The 26,819-nt window shown below is 34.9% G+C and overlaps 1 protein-coding gene across 2 annotated transcripts in view; it reads right to left on the bottom strand.

Moving 5' to 3' along the window:
• The window catches only part of LOC131737341 (adhesion G-protein coupled receptor F1-like), a 33,019-nt gene extending 6,760 nt beyond the window's left edge, over window positions 1–26,259 (bottom strand). For both annotated transcript variants that reach the window (XM_059025783.1, XM_059025784.1), the window contains exons 1-11: window positions 26,095–26,259; window positions 24,009–24,072; window positions 22,372–22,393; window positions 20,876–21,025; window positions 19,236–19,394; window positions 18,630–18,733; window positions 11,934–11,992; window positions 11,686–11,825; window positions 10,444–10,665; window positions 9,111–9,338; window positions 7,382–7,507 (exon numbers count right to left, since the gene is read on the bottom strand). In XM_059025783.1, coding sequence (XP_058881766.1) covers window positions 7,382–7,507; window positions 9,111–9,338; window positions 10,444–10,665; window positions 11,686–11,825; window positions 11,934–11,992; window positions 18,630–18,733; window positions 19,236–19,394; window positions 20,876–21,025; window positions 22,372–22,393; window positions 24,009–24,065 — 1,267 coding nt within the window. In that variant the 5' untranslated portion in view covers window positions 24,066–24,072; window positions 26,095–26,259. The remainder of the gene's footprint in view (window positions 1–7,381; window positions 7,508–9,110; window positions 9,339–10,443; window positions 10,666–11,685; window positions 11,826–11,933; window positions 11,993–18,629; window positions 18,734–19,235; window positions 19,395–20,875; window positions 21,026–22,371; window positions 22,394–24,008; window positions 24,073–26,094) is intronic.
• Window positions 26,260–26,819: the final 560 nt, after the last annotated feature.

Below are 26,819 nucleotides of genomic sequence, written 5' to 3'. Positions count from 1 at the left end.
TGCAGGGTCAGTGTTCGAAAGGGAATCTTTTTTTTTTTTTTCGCGCACCACAAAACGATTTTGTGTAGTGTGCAATACGGCGTAAAACTTTTACTGATTCATAAACATAAACTCATCCCTGATTGTTTCTCTGCTTAAGTGGGGTTTAATAATAATAATAATAATAATAATAATAATAATAATAATAATAATAATAATAATAGAATTACAGTAGAATGACAGTATTATCCAAAAGTCCTCCTACAGTGCTTTTAGTTTATTTTATTTTTTTTTTTTTTGGTTTGCAGTTAAGAATGGAAATCTTATACCTGCATATGGAAATGTGTTTACCAGCATTGCCAAACAAAACGAAAATACAAAGTATTTATTTAAAAATATATATATTTTTTCTAAATTATGACATTCTTAATTTTTGGCAGACGTGATAGGGACATCAGAATCAGGTTTTGCAAACTGCCCGTGACTGGCAGCTGCAGACTCGGGTTTCGGTAGTAGGCTACTGTCTGAGGATTCCGTTTTTCTTTTTGCAGCAGCTACCGACGCCACCCAGGGAACATTAATAATGACGATGTCATCAAAAAGAGGCAGATTTTTATTCTTGAACGACTGTATATCCATTCATAAAGTGCTTTGCGACAGTGGCATGTATTCTCAGATCATTTTATGAATAGCAATATGGACGACTTTCTTTAGTTTTATAATGAAATTCGTTTTATTACGGTAGTCGGCATGTACTTTTATAAATAGGGCCCTTAGTTTCAGTTAATTGCATCACTGTTTCAGAGAAAATAAGTTATATTAGTAATGGAATCAGCATAGATATGTTTTAAGTGACATTTTAAGTGACAGTAAGAGCTGACAACGCTGAAAAAGATGGGAAATTGTCAGGTAAGACCATCACTGCGCTTTTACTTCACCCATGTTGTGACAAGGCTTTCTAGCACCCGCTGCTTAACTGGTACAGTAGGTGGGTTCACTTCAGACAACATAGGTAGTCACCACCACTGGGCAGGTCAGTGGGTTGCTGAGGATTCAAAAGTTCTCTGAAACAGCCTAATATGCCTCAGATCGGTGGATCTCAATCCTGCTCCTGGGACCCGCCCTGTGTCTGCTGTTACTTTTTTTCCAACTCAATTTCTTTATTGAACATTCAATTAAACTAACAATTGAGCTAATCAAAGCTGTTGAATGATTTGAAAGAGATGGAGATTTCAAGTTATGTATAAAATTGTATAAAACTTGAAATCTCCAACTTCTTATAAGCTGAAGAATAGTTTAAAAATGTGATTAACCAAACTGTTCGTTCAATTGAGTGTTAATTAAGTAACTGAGAGCTCAGTTGGAACAAAAACCAGCAGACACAAGCGGTCCCCATGAGCAGGGTTGTGAACCACTGCTTTAGAAGTTAAGAAAGATCGCTGTTTGTGACTAAAACCATTGACATGTGAATTGCAAAAGAAAAAAGAACAATTAGAATATTTCTTGTGTTCTTTTTCAACTATATAAGCATTTCTAACAGTAACCTTTGTTTTAAACCCTTTCAGCTATTTTTATTTATTTTGTTGACAAAAGCCATACTCGTGTTTAATACGGTGGCAAATAAATTTGATGTATGTGTGGCATAGTAATGAGATCATTGAAAGGACATAAAATAGTGTCAATCAGCGTTTTGTTGGTTTAGCAGAAATGAACACACCTTTAGGTTGCCACAGAATGGTCATCTTTGTATTGGAAATTACACATAGTTGTGTAATGTTGTTCATAATGAACAGTACACAGTTTCACTGGAATACTTACAAACATTAAGAGATTAAACAAATGTCAACAGTCATTACTACAGTTGTTTTGATTTTAATCACAAAGGACCGTGACTCTTCAAAACTTCTAAAGGATCTACTGTATTAGGCTATTTCAGAGAACTTTTGAATCTTGGTGACTACCTATGTTGTCTGAAGTGAACCCACCTGCTGTACCAGTTACCAAACAATTTCCCACCTTTTTCGGCTTTGTCAGCTCTTACTGTCACTTAACATAGTTTTTTGTTTTTAATTTCAGTTGTTTTTTTCTACTGGAATGCTGAGTTAAAATATCTCTATACATATGCAATGGAAAATACATCCATTGTGGGTTTCTCTGTGTAAGTTTTAGGTTTGCAAACCATCTTAGTATTTGCAACATCCAGTTATTATTAAAGCAAATATTTCCAACTATGATCACATTTTAAATATATTATACACTTATACATAGACTTCTCATTAATAGACAGTGTATTTGAATTTTCTGTTTACTTATGTGGAGTCTGTGCAATGATGTGGAATAATAATAATAAAACAAAAAGTTGAAGGGAACAATACTTTACAAATGCATCAAATAACTGCTGCAAAAATTGATGTGCAATATTAGTATAAAATATATAACTGATTGGACTATTCCATTGGTCATGTTAAGCTTTATATGTAAGATGAACTAAACCACACATACCAGGAAAAAAAGTTAACATGAAAACAGTACAGAGTGTAAATAATGGTAGAAGTAGAATAGAAGACAAGCTTACCAGAAACGTTTTCTTTTCACATTTAATAATGCACTTATTTTACAGCCACATGTACTCACCAGGCTTTTTTTTTGCATACTATTGTATAATTGAAATAAGTTGCATTCGGATTTGCCTCGGTGCTGTCAATTTAAGTTTCAACAGTTGTACTGCTATGTGGCACTACATTATTTGCATTGCTAGCATTTGACTACCTAAACTTTGATTAAACTTTTATTTTTTCTTTTGCTCATGATTGGTGTTTAACTGTAAACTGTATTTTTTTTTTTTTTTTTTTTAATCGGGCCTACTACAGACACACACATATTGCTGGAGAGTGCACATCTGCATAGCAAATAACTTGCACAGTACAGTAATCTGTGACCCCTGTTTATAGCCTACAGTGTCCATTTTCTTAAATATATATATATATATATATATATATATATATATATATATATATATATATAATTCACGATAGGAAGCAAAATGCTACAGTATAGGGACGAGGCCCTTATCCCACGTTTGATAATGTCCAAACAGCATGAAGTTCCCCCGATTAGTTTGTGTTTTAAGTTTCCGTTCTTTTAGATATTCCCCTGGTCATTTAATTTTGTTTTTATGTATTGTTTTTATTATGACTGTTTTCGTTATTTTTTTTTGTATAATTAATATAATTCTTTCATAGTTTGAGTGTTATTCATTCACATATATAGGGTGCTATATGATGACATTTATAAAAAAAAATTATATAATAGCAGTTAGTCTTGTTCATAGTAAAAATGGTACTATGAACTGCATTACTTTTAACAAATGTATTTACAATGACTTTGTAAGATGTTAGAAATGAACCTGGGTTTACAAGAGATGTACTTCTTGTCATCCTAGCTTTTATTTTCTCTCTAACACTGATATCATCATATGGTACATTTCTTAAAGACATTGTATAAATCAACAAACAACTTAATCACGGCTACGATCCTGTTTATTGAAACAACTTAATCACGGCTACGATCCTGTTTATTGAAACAACTTAATCACGGCTACGATCCTGTTTATTGAAACAACTTAATCGTGGCTACGATCCTATTTTTTGGTGAGCTAAAATGTAGGCCTACTATAAGCGATGGTAGTACAATGTACAAGTTCCTGTACATTGCTGAACACGATTTGAATGTGGGTAACTTTTAGCTCCCGTCTTTAAAGTAAAACACCCAAGTCACTTTAATAGCTTTGCAGGACGAATTACATTTTAAGCACGCCTATGGCTGAAGAAAATACAATAAGATATTTGGGTTTAAAACGTAAAAAAGACCTGGAACAGAAAGATGGTTTAACAGGTGTTGATATATCAATGGAAGATGTAATCGGCTACTTGATCCAGACCGACCTTGTACTTGCATGAAGTTCAGCTAATGGCTGCTTTACAACAGAAAAAAAATAACCATACCTTCGTCTCGTTGACAAATCCTTTCTTTCCCATATAATAGATAACATAACTATCATGAAAAAACTAACAATTTAAATGACAAAAAAAAATGGAATGCAGTATTTCTACGGTTAAATTAATGCAATATAACAACTGTTAAATATTGAAGTATTGATGTATTTTTGTCTACTGGTTAGTTAAAGTTTGCAACAACAGCAATACTACAACTACGACTACTAATAATAATGAGCTTGTTATCTGAATGTCGAGTAGTGAGTCCCACAAACATTGTTTAATTTATTTAAAAACAAATTAAATGAAAACAACCAAGTACAACATTTACATTGATAAATAATGTATTGATAAAGAATAGCAAAGAGCTGTCTACAAAGTATTTGTTTAGCTTTAATAATAGCTTACCTAAAGGCTAGCTCTTTAAAGATCTGCTTCTGACACAAATTACATGAAATGGCAGACTTGTAGTCGAGTCCTCAAACCTCGAGTCTGAGTCATCAGTGCCCGAGTCACAGTCATTCGAGTCCGACTCACTGTCAGTCAAGTCCAAGTCTGAGTCCTTGGTCCGAGTCAGAGTCCTTGAAACTAACTCAAATCAATTTTCATTAAACTAGTGCTAGTAGTGGGGGAACAGTTTACCTAACGGACATTGTCTGATATCCCTCTGGAAAAATGCACAAATAATAAAAAAAGATGATTTCAATTTATTTTTTCTAGCTATATTATTCTAAACATATGCCTTTCAACTTGTCTGTCACTATCTTCTTTTGTTTTCTTTTGGAATTGGAATACTGTTTAAATGTACCTGAAGCTTATAGATAAGCTTCCAGTTCAAGTTTGTGTGTGTTGCTTTTCACTTGATAGAAGCCGTGATCTGGACTAGTATCTACTTTGACTTCAATTCAGGTAAAAATCTGCCAATCTGATTCAGACAAGTTTCGATTTGACTAGTGGCTTGTTTTACACTGAATTTGACAGGTGAATTCATTGACGTTGCTTGCAAACAGCGATGGTGTGAGCTGGAAACAAGTGGCGAGTAGAAGCAAAGTACAAAATGTTTAATCACACTAACTAAGAAGCTCTAAAAGTATGATTATAACTTATATGGTTATTCTTTTTTCATTAATTGTTTTCAGTAAACTCAAAATCACTGAAATTCAATGTTCTATTGCTTTCAGTGCAAATAAATGATATTCCAGAGACTCAGGGAGCTGAGCAATATAAAATTACTTATTTTTCAAGAATGCAGTTTAAGAAATGTAGTACAAAGCCTTGGAACACGGTTTAAAAGTAGTAAAGCGAAAGGCTCATTGAAAGCCAACTAATTCTTTACTTGTTAACCATGCTGACATTAGTTATTCCTTATAAAACTTAATGCAAAAGAGGAAAAAACGTGGTCTTTGCGATGGTTGCAGTTGGATTTATAGCTGGCCTCGGGGTGTGTTTAGGCTACAACTGTAATTGGCTGCAAAGACAACAGGGCTAACCAGTGATTGGACAATGTTTTGTTGGGTGGGTTTTTATTTTGCAGTTTCCTAGTAATGGAAGACGTTGTATTCTGAGAGATGTAGTTGTTGGTGTAAGTTTTAGGGGAAGTGGGACTGGAAAGGTAGAACTTCTTGTGTAATAGAAAATAAAAAAAGCACTCATCACAAAGCCTGAATGTCCGATTCGAGATTAAGTCTTTTGTGACAAAAAATGCGACTCAAGTCCAGGATTCGAGTCCCACAAGTCTGTGAAATGGTAACAAATGTTCCAACAGTCTTCTATAGGGTTACAATATTACGAATGTAGAAACATATATAGCACACCCAAAGTTGGCTTCTCAGTACTCATTCTTTGATATAAACATGTCCACACGTGTTCCAGCATTCGCTATGTTAGTTCTGTCTTTGTGTATGCTTATCAAAGTCACTGCATTTAAGATGTTTTTGCTTTTGCTGTGGAGAGTGGCTACAGCAGAAATAATTTAATATATTTTCTTTTTTGAAAAGCCTGTCTGTCTGTCTGCCACTGACATTTTGGAGGGTTCAGTACAAAAGTGCTTGATGTATTCATGATTTCTTACTAAAAAAGTAATTTGAGAACAAAAAAAATTACTTTATAAGATTGCCAGAAAAAAAAAAAATTCTACAATTTACGTTTTTTCAGGTAAGCATTTAAATATGTAGGAACATTTGTTGTATAATAATTTTGAATGTGACAATGCTATTTGTTCTGCTTTAATAAACGTTGTTTAATTGTAAAATACTTTGAAATACCTATTTTTAGACAGTCAAATGCTGTTAAAAAATACAGCCCTATAATAGAGACACACACGTATATTTCAGAAATACAAGCAATGGGTACAGACTGTAGTCTCCCAAAACGTAAAGAATGGGTTGTTTGTTAATGGGCTCTCTGCTCCTCTACTAAACCACAATGAATTTGGTTACACAACTACAACGGCTAATAAGAAATGTTTACCCGAGTTTGTATGTTTGTGTGGGACGGGGCCCAGAGGGATAATTCCTTAAAGCGACAGTAGCCTAATGTACATACAAAACATTGACAGTGATGCGGTGCGAGCGAGCATCCAAATTCAAGACCAAGGGAAGCAATATGTGGGGCCCTTTGAGGCGTGGGGCCCTGTGCGGTCGCATAGGCTGCATAAGGCCGGCCCTGTACGCAAGTGCCTTTTTCCCCACCGGCTACAGTTTAGAACAGACTTGCTAAACGTGCGTCATGAATACAGCACAAAAACGACTGGAGGTTTTATGCACAGTTAAAAATGATACATGCGCCTAAGACATATTATAACCCTCATAGCCCATCTTGGACAATAAAGTTTAGAGTAGGTCAGTGATTAACCCACATTAGATGAACGATGACAGCCTAGAATTCTGGAACTGTCCTTTTAAATTTTAAAAACAATCCGCTACATAGTGTAGTCTCCGGTATTGCAGCAGTTCTAAATAAATACATAATTAAATAAATACATAAAAATCTCTGTGAATTGATACATAGGCCTACACAACAGAAGTGTATGTGCTGTGGACGCAGGGGTTACAATTTCTCTTATGCGATCAAGTACAAATAGTACGATCAGACGTCCCGGTTTAACACAGGCGTGCGTGCTTATCCCTCAGTGCGCCGTGCATTTTCATTTAGTTTATATTCAATATGAATCTACAATATGATACAATATACAATACAATATGAATCTGAATATCCTCCGCAGCGGTTATTCCAGCTTGGATACGTGTAGCCGCAGTCAATTATCTAGCTGGAATCATCGCTGCATCGGACCATAGTGCGTAAAACTTACTTTTTAGTAAACTATTCCTGTTAGCTTTAGTGAAATGGTTTTCATCAAATCCTTAAATTAAAATTATTACAATAGCTATGTTAAGAGGAAAACTTACCTTTTATAATTGAAATGTTTATGCCTTGTGATTTCACCTGCCCCATAATGTTTTCAAATGAACACATTACAGTAATATCATCAGCAACATCAGCACAATTGACTGTTGTTGAAGATGTATAGACTTCTGAAAAGATACAATAGACTTAGTTACACAATAATATAAAAAACAGTAAAAGAACATTGATCTTGACATGAATTATCTCCAAATTCGTCTAGCTTTTTCAGGATATGCAATTATTCATTTAAATTTAGCCTATTTACACTAACTGCTTCACATGTTATATTTGATATTGTTTGTTTTCAACTGAAAGCCTTTTTCCTTAAGTGATATTAATTTAGCCCACCCCAGAATAAAATAACCCCCCAATCTTACCCAAACACAAACCTCTGCTGCTATAACAACCTTCCACGTTAATCCTCAATACAGTGCTTTTAAAAAACAAATTAAAATGAACCCCAGGACCAGGATATACTCAAGAGGAAAGTATTTGCTGCTCCACTAGCACCGGCAAAAGGTTATCAGCAGCTGGCTATGTTTTGTTATGTTATGTTAATACATGCACAGAGGTGATAATAATACATTCAGCCAGACTATCAATTTCAGTGTTGTTGACTATCAAGTTATTTACAAGGATCCAAGCATGTGGGATGGTTCTAACAGTACAAGTTGCAGTAAATTATAAGTAAAAAGTACAAATGTGATTTAAGATTATGGAATTCAGAAAAACAGGAATCTGTAGTTCCTGGGGCCAAAATACTGAAACATAGAGTTCTGGTTGCTTTTTAACTGTTCAAAATTAGATTTGTTTGATGAGGCGGCAGCCAGTTGTCCATCAAAAATTAATCAGCCCCCTCAAGAATATCCAGCCAATAGGGGCTCCCGAGTGGCACATCCAGTAAAGGCGCTCCACGTGGAGTGCAGGATGCGCCTTACAGCCAAGAGATCGCAGGATTGAATCCAGGCTATATCACTGTCGACCGTGACCGGGGGTTCCTAGGGGGCAGCGCACAATTGTCGGAGCTCTGCCCGGATAGGGAGGGCTTGGGTCGGCAGGGCAATCTGCTGTGGATCCGCAGAGTGAAATATGACGGATTGGCAGGAACATGTTTCGGAGGAAGCGTGTTTCAGCCTCCATTTCCCGAGTCGCCGGGGGGTTGCAGGGTTTAACCGGGATAAAAAAAATTGAACCACACAGTTCAATAAATGCTGTTAATATATGGAGTTGCATACTACTTAAAGTAGTAGTAGTAAATATTAGTAAATGGTAACTACAATGTGACTGCATGTAGAGTATATATGTATTACCTTTGCTCTGAAAATCCAGTGGAAACAAATTGGTGTTATTTGAAGGTTTTTCATAGCATTCTAAATGTATTCTTTGTTAAACTTTACAAATGTAAACTTTGATTTTAATTGTGTGTTTCTTACTTTTGAAAAATGTTAGAAGGAGTAATGTATACTTTGGAGTAAAAATAATAAGAATATTAATTCAAATATGAATTGGTTAATGGAAAAATTGAAATTATTTGATGAATCCAAAAAACTGTACTTCAGTAAATCTGACCATTTAAAACACAAGCTTCATACTGCAGACTATGGGACTTCATACAACATACACACAGGTACTGTACAGTTATGTACTGTACACAGGTACATTGAAAGCATAAAGCAAGAAAACTTTTATTTATTTTATTTACTTTTATGTATTTAATAAGGAGAGTCTTACCTTCAGTGTCTTTCAGATTTGAAATTGCATTAGTCCATTTCACTGTATAAGTTTCATTGCTCTTTTTGATTCTGCAGGTTGAATTTACTTGAATTACTCCGTTCTCCCTACAGTCAGGGAATTGTGGGTTTGCAACACCCACAATATAATCTGGTAAGAGGGCTACACGAAGGGTTTTGACTCCTTTGTGTTTTATTGAACCTTGTGAAAACTCACAGGTGTAGATACCTAGGAAAACATATATTTCAACAGGCAAAAAAAATAAAAATAAACCAGAAATAACTTTTAACAATACCTTCAGTTTTTATAATAACAACTTATTTGATCTTTGTTCTGTTACATTTGTTCAGCCCCCAAATAATTAAAATGCAGTTCTGCTGACATGTACTGGTGCATAATGACAGAGGACACTGCTTTTGATCTGTTTTTGTATTCTTCTTTTCTCCAGTACTAGCTTCACATGTCATTCTAAGTGATTTTTACATTTCCCTAACTTCTTTTCAGGATCGGTATTTTGTAGTATACTAGTATGCATGCCCATTTGTCTATTTTATGATTATTTGCAATTATTCTGAATGGTCTGGGTTCTGTTCCTCCAATATTAGTTGTTATCATTTTATACCTGTCTTTACTTAGCTTGCCCAGAGAATCGGTTTTCTTTATTATTCTGTTCAAATCATGTGACAATGTGACATTTTAACTCTGCAAGCTGATCTGGCCTGTACTCACTTGGAGGAAACTGTTCTTGATCACTGAGACCCATTTATGTATTCTCTTTTTATAAATGATCAAATTCTAATGTGAATAATGTGTTTATTTCTCAAACTCTATTTTAACCTGACAACAGGACATATGTACAGTAGTCCTCTTTTGACACAATACATGGTATACAAAATATAACTTTAAAGTGGAATTATAACCTTTAAAATTAACGTAAATAGTACTTTCCCTGGGCATATTTTAAATTCTACACTGGGTGATTATAAAGTCACTTTGAATTGAATGAGGCCATCTTTTATTGAGTGTTGTGTGTCCCTGTGAATATGCTGCCTTCTTTATGATGGAACACCTCTTCAAAACTAAGGGAGGGCATAAACTGTACCAATTACAGACATCTAGGATACAGTACTCCACATCACCCTCTTTGACTCATGGCCGTGTTTTTCCTCGCTCAGCTGCTTTGTTTTTTTTTCACAGTAATTGCAGAAGTGGCCAAGTGACTTTAAATTTACTCACACTAAGAGAATATTATGGCCAATCCATTCCATCACATGGCTTACCTCTTCCATAGCTAGGTATTTTGCATTGAAGAGTAATACAAATGTATACATACCTCCCCAGTTTTCACTGGCTTTCAAAATGGTAATACTGTAAATTGGTCCTACAGAACCAAATTCCACTCCGTTTCCTGGTAGAATTTCCAGTGATTCTCCTTTTTGACTCAAGAACCATTTTGGTTTCACTGTATTATCCTCCAGATTACAAGTTATTACAACCCGATCTTCAGATTTAACAGTCTTTCCATTTCCTTCCTTGATGGTCATTTCAACAATTCCTAATTCAAGAATTACATGGTAAATATATGAATAATATATTTGTTATGTTCAGTACTTTTATTCATCTTCATTTTTTATTAAGATCACTTTATCTTTTCTTGTTTCACTGTTTACCTTTGTCAGATTATATCTCCTTAGCAAGTGTTTATAATTTTTTAGGCCATGAAAAACTTCTTTGCTCTTAGTGGTAGGATATTGAAGTAAATAGAGAATGCGTGATGGTTTGTTAAAAATTGTAATAACCAGAAATCTGGACTCCTACTTAAACATTCAAAAATTATTGTTGTGGTCTCTGACACTGCCATCCCAATTGTTTGAACTGTCGGAGGAGGGGGTGGCGCTAGACAGTGACTTGGATTATTATTATTATTATTATTATTATTATTATTATTATTATTATTATTATTTAACAGACACCTTTATCCAAAGAGACATGATGACCCCTAATTTTGGTTTGTACCAAACCATTTCTGCTGGTACTCATGTGAGAACCTAATGTTAAAAGTCAACCCCTAGCTATTCCTGATGTCCAAAATATCATGCTTCATCGCAACATGCTAGGCTGAACAGACTTGTTATTAGGACTGTTGATATGACCTAAATTGTTTAGAACAGGTCCTTAAGTAACTCTCTTTAATTCAACTGGTCAGTACATTTCTCAACATTTACCTCGGGGCAGGAGAAAAAATGGTCTTCCAATGATTGTTGAACCCAGATTATGCTCCCTCCTGCAACAATACTGCTTTTCTGTTCACACAATAAGCTACTAATTTTAATCAGAGCACCAGACTTGTTGCATGAGGGAGCATGAACTGGATACAGTGGGATATTTAAAAGAGAAATATTTTTCTCCAGGCAAGTGCTCCCGAATAAAAATGTTGAAAAAAAGTAATCCCCTTGTTTATTTACACCCCTCCCCTCCCCCTGGGAAATAAGTCAAGTAAAAAAAAATCACATGCTGCTGATTCACAGATGAAAATACTAATATCAAACTTTTACCTTTAAAAAGCAATGCGTACCTGTTATGTTTACTGTCATCATACTGCCATTCAATGAACTAGAAAGATCCTCCATTCTGTGTAGAAGCATCTTATTGGTGAAAGGTGCATTTGTGAGCATTACAAATTCAACAATAATGTTTCCTGTGCTTGAATTGATTCTTTTTATTTATATAAAAAAAATGAAAACAAAAATTATTGTTAGAAACAAGAAGGAACATGCATTCATATATCAATATATATATATATATATATATTCTTTTTTTTACCTGAAGCTAATGATTTTCACACAGTCAAATTCATTCAAATCACTGAAATGTATCTTCAACTGAAACACAAAAAAGTGACATGTACATTATTATTTACAATAGAAAACTACCGCGGAACCTTTATTTACATAATCACATGGATCCCATGAATTTAAAGTGTAAACCTGGGTTTCAAATAGATTTGTATGTTTCCCATGTGTCATTGATGTTACTTGATTTCCAATTATTGCCTTTTTCTGTTTTTCATCACATCATTGAGACTTATTTTTAAGCAAGGTTCATAGTCACAATCCTTGCTGTTGAAGACCATTTCAAGATGTGTTAGTTCAATATCAAACAAGGACTTTTTGCTCCATTAATGTGAGACTTAAGACTAAGAGACTTACTAGGTTATACATCATAATGATGTGGTGTGAACAGAAACAAGACTAGTATTGGAAACTAGGCATGTGCTGAGCAACGTGTACCAACAAATAATTGTAAAGAGTCACTTTTGTTATTTCTCGTTTTCCAGAGAAAGAAAGTATGTAAGAAAAAAAAATGCATTGCGTTAGCTTCTGGCTCCAATAGGGCAGTGATGACTGTCAATCAAGTCTAGAGACAAAGAATGAATCCAGGGTGGGAAGGAGGAGGGACCATCAGCACAGCAGTTTCACTTTGAAGAAGGGATTTCCCAAGGATATGCTTTCCACTCTATTTTGAGTGTCTCCCCAAGAGTTGTTTAAAACACATTGTATTTTTTCATCAGAGATACATTAAATATCACTTTCAAAAGTTTGTGTGTTTGTGCATTTAAGTTGCAGATCAATAAGCAGCCATTAGCCTAAAATTGAAAATGTCTTTTATTTTGTTGTACGCAAGCACCTGTCCATCACAATAAATAACTAAAATCCCCAAATAACACTCAAATAATAAATTGTATGCCTTGAGATCTGTTGTCTCCTCTAATAATAATAATAATAATAATAATAATAATAATAATAATAATAATAATGTAATTAACTTTAATTTAAATATAGCACCATTCACACCGAAGTGTCCCAAGGTGCTGCACAATCAAAATGTCCAAGATACAAATTAATTTATAAACACTGTAAACTTGAATACAAACAAGATAAAAACAGAATTGTTCAACTACACTGATAAACAGTGTAAGAAAAAACATGATAACAAATCTCAGTTCATATTTCAAAACCTAGGAAGCTTAAGATGTGAAAAGAGGTACGGTTTTGGGAGAAGTTTTAAACTCAGGAACAATGCAACTAAAGCTACGCCCACCAAGAGTAATACACTTGGGTGAAATGTATTTAAGAAGTCCAGAATTGGAAGACCTAAGCTGTCTCCCAAGGATGTATGGGCTAAGAAGGTCCAGGACCCTGACCATGTAGGGCATTGTATGTCAGTAGCAGAATCTTGAAAGTGGCACAGGAACAGACAGGTAGCCAATGCAAACACGCAAAAACAGGAGTCATGTGTTCAGTCCGTCTGATGCCCATCAAGATTCTAGCTGCTGTGTTTTGTACCAACTGTAAACGATTGATAGAATGAGCAGGAAGACCAGCAAAAAGGGAATTGCCATAATCTAAGTGAGAAGTGACAAGAAATGACAGATTGGGAGACAGGAAAGGACAGATTCTAATGATTTTGAATCCTGCCTTCACCACTGTAGAGGTGTGTGTGTCAAGCATTAACCTAGCATTTAACTGAACACCTACATTTCGGACCACCGAGGAAGCAAGGGAACAATCACTAAAAGAACAAGAAAGTCCAGGGAGAGACTAAAGCTGGGATTTAAACCCTACCAACAGCAGCTCAGTTTTGTTAGCATTTAATTTCAAGACATGACTTGACATCTATGCTTCTATATCGGCCAGACATGCAGATAGAGCTGCTCCAGTAGTAGAATTAATTTTAGAATAAATTTGGGTTTTATCTGCATAGGAGTGAAGATTTAACCCATGCTTCTGTATAACATCTCATATAAATATGAAAAAGGACAAGACCAAGAATAGAACTCTGCAGAACTCCATGGACTACTTGTAGAAGAATTAGAACCAGCACAGGACACACACTGATGTGGATCTGAGCATTCCAAATGAATCTGATGGCACTGCACAGAATTAGATCTGCACTGCACTATTTAAGATGCAATTTCCAAATTTCCCTGTGTACCATAAGACCTGTGTCCCTCCACCTACACTCAAACTGGCGTCCAGATGATTTTAAATGCCTAAGATTTGTGGTATACCAAGAGGAAGATTGATCCTCTGGAATTAATCGAGTTCTAATAGGAACAACTGTATTAATAACATTGATCAAGTTAGAGTTATAAAGAGCAACTGCATCATTGACATTGGTGGAAGCAGTATGATCACTAGGAAAGTCAGAAAGAACCTGAACTCAGACAGATGAAATAAGATTGTTTTTAGGGTGATAGAAAATATACTTTTTATTCCGGGGTGCAAAAAGTGCTCAGAGATAGTAGTACCTGTAATATAGAGATTGGATTATTCAAAGCCCAGAGAAATCAAAGGATCTAAGGTATGCCGTGAGTATGGGTAGGGGAAAACAGACTGGGAGAGTCCCATACACTCTAGAACAAAACAGTAAATGTTGAGCCATAGGGAAGAGGGAGAATCAACATGAATATTGAAATACCCTGTAATGAGAACTTTACCTGCACCAGTGCAGAATAGAGCAGAACAATGAGAAAAGTCACAAATAAAAGATAGTTTGTGCTTTGGAGGATGATAAATAATAGAAAGAGTCAAAGACAAAGGTGAGGGAGCAAGGTGCTCAAACGAAGAAAACTCCTTGATTGAAATCACTAAGGGAGTCAAATGTGATTTGTAAATAAGTGCCAGACCCCCACCCTCGTATATGCATTTTTGTTAAAAAAAGAGTAACCCTCAGGAGTAGCCTATTGAATGGGGTGGAGGTTTCTGTAAGACTTAACAAATCAAGGGAGTTATCAGTGATCAAGTCTGCAATAAGCGGGGCCTTAGAAGCAAGAGAGCATGTGTTAAATAAAGCAACCTTAAGTGAGGGTGATTGTAACAAAGATGCAGGCAGAGTTCCCATCCACGCAGGAGTACAAGAGGAAAAAGAATTGGAACAATAGTCAGAAATCTGTTTCTAATCTTTTTTGCTACAGAAGAACGAAAGGTCTGGGAGATCTATACATTAGGAGTAGATCTAGGAGTTAGGACAGTAGGCTTATTTCACCTCCCTAAAGGAGATTTACTGTACAGTTTAGACAAACACATGATTAAAGCCAAACATCCACAAAAACAGTCAAAAAACTGTCAAAATCCTCGTCTCTGTCCTTATCTCATCTGCCGCTCACACCGACAGGGAAGATTTAATTAGCAGCAGAGACAGGTGCATGTAGCAGATGCTGGTAAGAGTCCCGTTCACAGCAACAATTAGCAGTGCAGGCAAAAAGTGTAAAACCAAAAACAGGGAACAAAACAATAAATAAAATAAACCTGCCTGCTGCAAGTGTCAAAACAGCCATGATTGTATCATACTTTACTGTGTACTGTACACAATCAGCCCCCATCACAATAAACCACAAAATAACTAGTAAATAAATCATAATAACTAAATACATCTTGCAGATCTGCAACCTGGTCTAAGTGGTCTCCACTTCAACTGTGTACATTAATCACCGCCCCATCATTGACATCCCATGTGGTTTGTCACACTTGAGAATTATTGTATTTCTTGTTCTTATTGTATGACTTATATTGTAACACTTGAATGTATTTGTATTTGCTTGCGATTGTAAGTCGCCCTGGATAAGGGCGTCTGCTAAGAAATAAATAAATAATAATAATAATAATAATAATAATATAATGTGATAATAAATAATAAGTCTTGCTTTACAGTAATTTACTGAGTACTAGTATTTATCCAAGTATTGGTTTTTGAGTACGAGTTCGAACAATGGGTTCTCTGCACACCCATATTGGAAACTAAGTAAGATCAATGACACATGGGCAAGAGAGTAATACATATTTTAAACCCTTTCCATTGTACCTTTAATTTGAATGATATTCTATTATACATTGCATTACAATGGCTGTGTTTATCACAATAATTAGAGGCAGCACACAATGATTGTAGCACTATTGTTCCTAGAAAAAAAATTATTTGACCCTGTCCTTTTTTGCCACAATATGGGTTTACAACTTAAAGGTAATTAAGGAAGGACTATGCTAATATTTTGGGTGTCACACATAAGTACTGTACTACAGCTTTGGCCAAAAGATATGCACCTAGAATTTTAGGATTAAGACCATTTATTTAACTATATGAACATCATTTTAAATTTAACATCATGTAATCAAAGGAACTACAAAATGATATCGCAAAAGTCTACCAGAAGCCATAATAATAGTACAGTATTTCATGTTAGATTTTCGAAATGTCACATTTTTCAATTTTTGTCAGTTTTTCGATAAGTATATGGGAAACTACAAAGCGATATGCAATTCAATATGTTAACGTAACATTATTCAGCAGTTTTTATTCAACATTATGAAGCAAAATTAATTATATAGGGTGATGCAAAACTTTTGACCATAGCTTTATGACAGAAACACACATTGCCTTAAAAGACGTTTACAATGACTTTAGAATGATGTTACAGAAACGTTCTGGTCACCTAAACGTGGCCACCCGGGTTTACAACTGATGTAACTGTACTGACTTGTCATGCTTACCTTTTGTCTTGTGGGACTTACTCCCTGAATATGATATTAATACATGAATGTGTATTAGAAATGTAACTGGATTAATGAAACTGTGTGTCTTGAGAAACAGGGCAACCTGAGAAGAGGGCCTCTCTCTTGCAGAAATACTGGACTATGTGACCTACTGAACGAGGTGACCGGGGCTAGGTGGTGCCTGGACTGGATTAGGCTGAAAGGACTGTTGAATTATATAGAAATAATTCACATGTGCAACAACAATCGTTTTGATGCAAGGAAGACATAAACTTGTGATGTCCCAGTGGAAAAAAAACAAACATTAAAACATCAAAGGACTGTGAGTTTAAAGAGGCAAGATACACAAATGATCTCATGAAAGTGGCTATTTAGCGAGTGAAAAGACTATAAATATCCAAGCAGAACTAAACATGTTGCACTCTACATCGAATGCTAAACAAGGTGCTGTCACTCTGCTAAGCGAAGCTGCAACTCTGGGACTCTGCCTAAAAATGGACCCAAGAAAAGGAAGCAAGCTGCAAGCGAGTCAACGACCACAAGCAATGAGACTGAGGTCTGGCTGGAGGACTGCCGTAAAACTTACAGAGACTGTTATCAGACAAACCAGTCTGGGTCTGCTGTACACCTAAAACCACAGTATCCAAAAGAAACTGTGCCCTGCTACCTGCGTAGCTAAAAGATTCAGCGAAGAGGAAAGAGCAGACGGGCGCTGTTGTGGATCCTATACCGAGGACTTAAGACTTGGTTGCAGCTGTTTGTTGATTCAATCGAAAACTGAAAGCTTTGTTGCTGAAAGTTTGATCCAATGTGGGATTGAAGACTTTGTTGCTGAGAGGAGAGCTTTTTGTATTGGACACTTCAACAGATTGAGTTTCCAAACCAGCCGACCAAAAGTCTATGCTTCAAGGAACCGTTGAGTATAATTCCAGTTGCGTTTTCCTTTCATGGAACTAAATTAATTAATTGTAACACATTCACAAAGAATTGAACTGCTAATTATTTAGTTTGCTTGCGTGTGAAATAACTTTTAGTGAAACTTGATGAAACTATAAGTAATCTACCTCATATTGTTGTATGAAGAATTTCTTTAAAAGTAAACTTGCTGTAGCCTTAATCTATATACCATTAATAAGCTTAATGTGATCTAAGATTGTCTGCATCATTTCAGTTGAGGCTGTGCTTGTATGTGGGCATGTATGTGTGTGAGCAAGTTACTACCTAAGTCACAGCTTGCTTGGGTTGAGGAAGTTGCTACTTTGTGTGTGAGGAGATAGGTGGTGTCATATTTCAATTGCCCTGCTAGCCAGCATGAATGCAGTGAGAGCTTTTGACTTGTGTTTGGTGCTTAGAGACTAAGAGATTTACTTTCTGACTTTTCTGATTTCTGTTTAATATTTGTGTACTTAATAAAATACTACTACTGTGTGTTCATAGTAAATCCTCGACCTTTGTAACATGTCAATTAAATATTATTATTAAGAGAACTAATCAACCCAGACAATCTCTAAATTATCAATTCTTGAATTGTTCCTACAGTCTACGAGGATGGTTAAATGCAATTATTTGTTAAACGTTACCCTTAAGATTCCCTCGTAGCACAGAAAAGATGTGTGCTGTGCTAAAGTGCTGCCAATCAAACACAAGCACTACTTTTTAACTACGTACTATTAAGCATCGTTGCTTCACTGTAATATGAACTTCCAGTTAAAACAACATTTGTCTGGTAAGAGATGTACGATTCTTAACTCTAAACCAATGCATTTTTTAAATAAAGACTATCGCTACAATCATGTTTAGAAGTGCTTTTGTATTAAATACATTCTAACAGCAGGATTTGAAGGTATTTTTTCCTGGATTTTGACTCCTTTCGACAAACAAAATAATGTTAATTGAGTCCGAAATCTCGTTGAAATGTAGTCTATAACAGCAAGTGTATTGTGGTATACAGGTGTATTATACATACCTGGTCTCCAACCTTTTGCTTAAGGGCTGTGTAGGCAGCACTGTTAATGTCATTAAGATCTTCTGTGAACGTGTCAGGTAGAATGAACGTTCCCCTCACAGTTACTGTAAAATTATAAAATCACATGTAACAAAATTAAGTTAGTATGTCTTGTGTTCTTGCATTTATTATTTCCTAATATATCTGCAAGCTTTTGGTTATCTGTTTTAAAATGAGAACAGTTTTCATTTTAATTTGAATTCATATTTAATAGAAATGTCAGACTAAGGTTTCTTTGTCCAATTATACACAGAAGTCAAGAGTCTGTCTCTAGGACAAATGATGAGGGACGCGGTCTCACAGCCCAATGTTTGTTGGCACATCAAGATTAGTACTACTCAGAGTATTGAAAGCAGCCCTTTATGGCTCCTTGAAAATTATTTTAACAAATAAGTGTAAGAAAAAGATCCCTTGAAAAAGAATGGAAAAGTCTAGCTTTTACTCATTTTAATGTTGGCAAGCTTATATCTACCTCAATTTAAAAAAAAAAAATGGGTCAAACAGATGGTAGTGTGCATATGAGTATAAAAAACAATGGCACATTATATCCAATGGAAAATAACTTACCCCTTTTCTTAGGTTGACACGTGGGTGTGTCATCTGATACACTGATGCTGCAGAATGTTTTGTTCAAACAGCATTGTGGGTACAATGTGCATACAGGGCCACTCCAAGTATAGTTTTGTTGGCATCTACATTCTGCTACTTGGCCAGTGACACTGCAATCTATAAAATAGTTATAGAGAATGTAAATGTTGTGCTGTTAGGAAAAAGCACCAAACAATGTCCTCGGTAAAATATCACATAAGCTTTTCTACAGTTGCTATTTGTTGGATAAGTTTTACAAGAAATCATATTTAACTCAAGACTATTTTAGGAACCTTGTATGTATTTTTTACATATCCCCCTGTTCTCAATCTTATCTTCATATAGGCCTAAGGATCATACCGTTTTTTATTGTATTGTAGTGTAACCCCCCTCCCCCCGTTCCCACATTTTCCACATACTTTTATAGTCTACTTTAATTAAATAAAACTTTTAGATGTTACGCATTTCTATTTTTTAAGTAGTAAAACTTGTACTTAGTAGAAGTTTTATTTTATATACTTTTGTGTGCGTGTCCGTGTGTTGGAAAGGTAACGAGGCACAAACAAGTAATGCGTGATAATTCGGAATTCACACGACAACAAGTTAATTCTTTTCTTTTATTATTTTGTTTTAATCTTCATGGCAACTCATGAAGCTCTCCTCACGATATTCAGAGTCGTTCTTTTCCCAATTACTAGCCAGACACGGATATTTAAATATCCCCTCCCCTAAATTACTATGAATTGAGTAATCTGCAATGGCACAGCTGACTTTTTTTCCTAAATCAGAACAACATTGTGAGGAAAACTGTCATGACTTGTCCATGTAAACACTGTCAATGATACCAATTCTATTTTGCTGTAAGAAATAATGTATTATGTATGCGGCTAGATAATAACTATATAATTACATATTTATTTACTGTATTTCATTTGGCAGATGGAAAGCCTATTTATAAACTGGGTTTAAATCATTCAAGAACATTCTTAAACAACAACAATAGCACCACGTTCATTTCATGTATTGGTTTTCACACTAGAGGAGTTTACAACAAAATATGAATACGACTTCCAAAGTCTACAAATGTCACTAACTGCAAAGTACATTCCTACTATATCAGGACTGCAAAGTAAATCATTTTTAACAGTGATCCTAAAAGTAATTGATTTGGTATAGCTTACATATACAGTATACATACTTAAATACATTCTTAAGCGCAGCACAGAGGAAACACATTTTTACTATGGTAAGGAAATGCCAATACTTTAAACTTTTTATCCTGCTAATGTTTACTTTTTACCTACAGGTGCCTTTTTTTTGTTTTTTTTTTGGTTAAAAATTAGTCAAATGGTTCCTGGTTCTTAAAAAAAGTGACATGATGACCTTTCTACTCTGTTGGCCTGCTTAGTGGCACAGCATATAAGAAGATATAACTGAGAGAGCTGGAAGGTCATAGCCTCACATGATTTCTCAAGAGGAACCAAATACAATGAAATAACAACATATGTCTGCAAGCAAAACGGAAGCGGACAGTTAGAGTCAGTAATATTATAAAAAAAAGTGTAGCTACAGTATTTGGCAATAAATACAATTAATAGTAATATATATCTCAAACCTACCTGTAGTGATGCTAACGTTGGTTATGGTGACATTGTTTGCATCACCAGTCAGGATAATAGGGAAATTTGCAGATTGTATGATGAATGACATACTGTCAGTTATTTTTCCATCAAATATTAACTCTGCATAATATGGCATCATTGGTAAGTCTGGAAAATGCAACAGTGTTATAATACAAAATAGCATACTAACAAAAAATATACAAATATATTTCTTATACCTGTTTGATTTTTTTTTTTTTCTTTTTATAAATTTAGTCATTGCCAATTATGTTTATTATTTTCTCCAAATTTACAATGGCCAATTATTTTTTAAGTTCAGCTCACCACTACCACCCCTGCGCTGACTTGGGAGGGCGAAGACGAACACACACTGTCCTCCGAAGCGTGTGCCATCGGCTGCTTTTTTTCACACTAGAGCTACAGCGTCGGAGGACAACGCAGCTCTCGGGCAGCTTACAGGCAAGCCTACAGGCGCCTGGCCAGACTACAGGGGTCGCTGGTGCGCGGTGAGCCGAGGACACCGTGGCCGACCTAACCCTCCCCACCCCCCTCCCCCGGGCGACGATCGGCCAATTATGTGCCACCCCCTGGGAGCTCCCATCCACGGTCAGCTGTGGAATAGCCTGGACTCGAACTTGCGACGTCCAGACTATAGCTCGCATCCTGCACTCCACGTGGAGCACCTTTACTGGATGCGCCACTCGGGAGCCAAACACCCAACATCTTTTCACTCTCCAGCCCCAAAATATACATTTAACACTCATTATTATTACACTTTGAACCATTGCCATAATGCATTGTTAGCTCCAGTCAGTGCATAGAATTTCAAAGCAGTTCTCAGCATCACCACCTGTTGACAGACCTGAACTGTTCCAATATAATAAGAAAGGAATGCATCATCAAATGATTTGTGTTGTCATTAATGGCATTTGATAAAGCACTACACTTGCATTTACTCATTGCACTACAATGCAAAATACTGCCTAATTATTAGGGACATTCTGCAGTACTGCAGCAAAGTTTCTTCATCCAAAATACTGCAGCATTAGTACAGCACAGCAGCAGTTTGTCAGAAAATGTTGGATGGTGTTATGCCACTTTTCATAACTGGAAATCAAATCCTTATTTATTCGTCTCCTAGCAAGGCAGAGTGCAGATGAATGAAGGTTGTGGAGTATATTCTAATGATCTTAATATTGCTGCCCTAAAATGTATCAACCTGATTTCATTTCATTGTACTTTTAATTTATGGAGTATTGTAATACATGGGTCACTAAATCACCCATACAGACTTAATGACCGACGGCATTAAGAAAATTGACCCTCAAAAAAATGAATGATCTACTTCACTTGTACTATGTAAATTAGCAAAAATGCAGCAAACAGGAAACGAGTATGTGCTGTAAATATATAACTTCTAAAAAGATCTAAAAACAGACATTTATATAAATCAGAAAGCTTGAAGGTAAATATAATATAAAAAGAATACTTACTTGCTTCATCTGTAACGGTGACCTATTGTAAACAGATATCAATTGAAATATATTTAGTTCGATCCCATTCCATTTTTTTTGTCTTTCTTTTTATCTGCATGTATTTGCAGAGGATGATCCATGAACATTCATGGAGTACTGTAGATATTCCATGAATGAGTAAAGTTGAATAACTGACTAGCCCCTGAAGGGGGCAAGTGGGTTGTTTATGGCTATAACCATGAGTACAATAATCATTCTGTTTAGTATTGTTTATATAACAAGTAAAATATATGGAGAACAAAGTATTTAGAAATCTAAATGAAACCGCTGCAGGAGAATTACAAGCTATGTGTTCTCAACTCATGCAGTTCAGGTATTATGGCTATATTCTTTTATGCAATTCAAAATGTGCATTCTCATTTAAAGACACACAGTGTACAACCTTACAGTCTAACCTAAACTGACTGCGTATAACAAAATCTTCCTTTGTGGTTTAAACATGTCTGCATGTGTTTTTTTAACTCTATCTAAATGAGATTTAAAGATGATATTCTGGTGATTTTTGAGTGTGGACTCTATAATAGTCAGTGTGGCTCAACATTGTATTGCATTTTACATTATATACGGATATGTTCAATTTGCTAGGGGGGGGAAAACTTATATTTACAGTGGAATGTATTTTATTTATTTCAGATGTTATTTATTGCATTACACATACAAATGTACATTTGTTTTCTTTGCATTATACATTACATTTAAACAAAGTTTGAATATTTAATATTTAGTCCAGCAATAGAAAAACGCTAGAATCCTAAAAATCATCAGAACAGTTTTCTTAATCCATTTCAACCATGTAACAATGACCTTTGCCAACAACACCTATCTCTCTCTAGAAGTAGTTGTCAGACACATTGTCACATCATTTCAATGGAAAAAGGAAGGCTGTTCAGTCCGAATTCTTGGGATTCTATAGACAAGCTAAAAGCCAGGCAAACAGAGATAAATGAAAAACCATGACTACTGGTATGTATGTGGGCATGTAGATAACACACAAGCTTTTGGGTGAGTTTGTTATTCTTCTGCCACACACCGCTCATGACATTAATACTATCGTTCAAGTTTTTCATGAGATATCTTCTGTATGCCCCTTTTTCAAGATTTCAGTAAGAATACTGTAGCTAGCCTAACTCATTTGAAGGTACTGTGCAGTGAGCTGCATGTAAAAAAGTGCATTCTTCATACTCGGTATTTTCAGAATTCCATAATTAAAATATACACATCAAAGTCTAAATGTAGATAAAAGTTTAATAGTCAGTGTGTATAATAGTCAGTGTGGCTCATTATCTATACTTAGTAATAGAATGTATTTGCGGTGTAGTATGTCACAATTAATGATAATACAAATAAATAAATAAATAAATAAATAAATAAATAAATATATAATCGGTTCATTAACTTTTCATTACATAACATTAACTCATGAGTAGCATTAAGGTTGATTGAGACTGAAAAAACCCTGGAGCACTCAGAATGATTGCACAAATCATGAGAAATAAGAGAAATTCCATTTGAAGCAAGTTTAAAATGACATTTTTTCTTTTCTAGTACCGTTTTAAAATGTATAATACAGGTTTAAAGTACATAGAGATCCTTACCTGGAAGGTGAAGACAAACAGTGCGCAGCTCAGCACAGCCAAAGGAGAGATCTTCATTTTGTGTCTGAAAAAGAAAAAGATATATACACACAAAATATTTATGTCACCTTTCCTCAAACCACCTACAGTAATCACACTTCTGAATTAAAGTTTTTAGAAAGCATTTTGTTTTTTAATAGGGTTACAACTCTGTTCTGACCAAGTGTTTGTTTGTTTTTAGCTGTAGTTGGATTAACAATAAAAATACATCTTTCATTTATATTTTTTTCTTTTTAAAGATAAAAACAAACATCACAAGGATATTACTCCACATCACCACGATGGTTACGAGTGATTAAAAATAAACAAAAAGCTAATGATGCCCAAGGTGTGCAAGTGAAGCAAGCCATGGTCTCTGTGTAAAACGAAAACAAATTTCGGAACTGTAAAAAGTAAAAATAAATAATAATAATTTTATATATATATATATATATATATATATATATATATATATATATATACCTGCATATCCAAATGGTTACATTACATAAAGAGGACTCAGTAAGATGAAGAGCTTTTGCACTGCACTATGAGGGTGAAGATGTGAATATCATACTGGATACACCAATATTCAAGCCCTTTATTTGTCAGTGTTTTTTTTTTTTTAAATTGTATTTGACAAAGATCATATTTAAATAATTGTCATGTTTATTAGATACATTTGTAAATAATACATTATTTTCCATGCAAAATGTGGCTGTCTATTTAACATAAAATAGATACAGGTTAACTCACACAATTGTTATCACTGGAAGCGGACAGAAAATTGGAAAACAAGAAGATTTAGAGTTGATCAATGCAGTGCAATAAGTTGGCAAAGAGGATCATACCCGACTTCAGATAGACTTCTGAAAGAATATGACACACTGAGGATGCTGCATCAGAACAGAGGATGCTGCATCAGAAGTTTGTCCTTTGATTAACTTTTGCTCTAAATTCGTCCCTGATTACCCAAAACGGTATTGGAAGCTAAGCAGAAAAGATGCAGTGTGGGAATGAATATGGTCTCTGCATACTGCAAAAAGACAATCATGGGATTGCTGAATGTGGAAAGGGAGTGGGGTTGAGAGTCGATCTGCACAGCCTGGTCTCATGAGCAAAGTGTTACTACAGCAACCTTTTAAAAAATACCTCTTCATTTAACATAGACATTGCTATAGCAACACTTTAAAGTAGACATTGCTATAGAAACATTTAAAGACATTGCTATAGCAACATTTTAAAGAAGACATTGCTATAGCAACATTTTAAAGTCTGATTTTATTCATTTCAAATATGTATAACAATTTTGCTCCTTTTTCATCATTCACTGGTTATTGGTGACCAAACAATACTGGTATAATTTTTCACCCGAAGCACAATAACCTTCTGTATGTCTTTTTTAAATGTATTAATCAACTAATTATAGTAACATTTGACTTAAATTCAGTTTTGGCCGGCAAAAAGTTGGGAAATGGTGTGTAAAACTAACATTTGCATTATTATTGTTTTTTTTTTTTGTTTGGTTGTTTTTTTTTAAAGAAAGATCATTAAAATTAAACCAATATTGTTTCTAGTACACTGTTTATTGGTTTTGCATCCAGAACTGAGGCAATTTATATTTTATCCCATAAGTATTTATAAGCATACATAGTTTTCAGGTTTTCTTTGGTTATTGTCAAAAATAACCAGCATATTTTAAAAAATAAATAAATAAATAATGTCACAAACATGTATAGTTATTTTTCAATCTTAAGAATAACATTTAAAATATGTTTTTTTCACTCCACAATTCATGGTTATTGTTGCCAATAAAGACAAAAAATGAATTGAAATGATAAACTTCAACCAACACAGATGTTTCTGGTTGAGAACTACAGGTCATAAAGGGCACATGCTGTATATTCACAGCTGTTAATAAAAACTTTCATGAAAACAATACAATTCACTGTCAACATGTCCAACTGTGAAATAACCAAATTGGAAAAATATTCATTGCAACAACAGGTTAATACCATTTAAAATAAAACGTTTTTATTTATTGTTAAAAATAAAATAAAATATTTACCTCGGTTGCAAATGGTTACTGCAAGTGTTCTGAATTCTTACTTCAGTTTCAGAAGGGTAAATAGTCCATACTCTCCTAAACGGCTGTACAGTAAGGATCTCTCAGGGTCTTATCCAGCGTCTCAATGGAAGGCTGAATGGAAAACACTAGCTCTGATGTTATCACAATCAGAGTGAGCTTACTCTTTGAGCTTGATTGTTTTCTACTAACCAAATAAGTTCTCCATCACATGTACCTGGTTTAAATTTGCATTAAAAATATTGCCTTTGCCATCTGGTCAAGTAAATATTCCAATCAATTGTTATACCATTTCACTTTCCATTCCTATTTGAATGACAAATATATCTATTTTTGCCTGTAACCTTGGTGGGATGCAGTTCTCTCTAGGCTCCTACAAAGAGACACTTTACTAATAAATACATATACTGTATTTTCTCTATAGTATGACATCACCATCCACTGTAGAGTCTGGCAATGCTAGACTATTCAAGTATACAAAAGTTTGCAGAAAAAAACTCCTTTCCAGATGTTACCCTAAGCCAACAAAACAGCCCCAATGTTTAGGAACACTTAAGTGGTAGTGCTCACTTACATGTTTGTTTGTGTGTTTGTTTGTTTGTTTGTTTGTTTTAAATAACCATTATCATTAACTATTGAACATCCACTAGTATGATATACCAATACAAAAAAAATCCTCAAGTGCTCATAGTTCATCAAACCATTGT

This window comes from Acipenser ruthenus, chromosome 6 (genome assembly GCF_902713425.1).
Source record: "Acipenser ruthenus chromosome 6, fAciRut3.2 maternal haplotype, whole genome shotgun sequence".
Lineage (NCBI taxonomy): Eukaryota > Metazoa > Chordata > Actinopteri > Acipenseriformes > Acipenseridae > Acipenser > Acipenser ruthenus.
The sequence above is the reverse complement of the archived record's forward strand: the minus strand, read 5'-3'. Positions and strand labels throughout refer to the sequence as shown.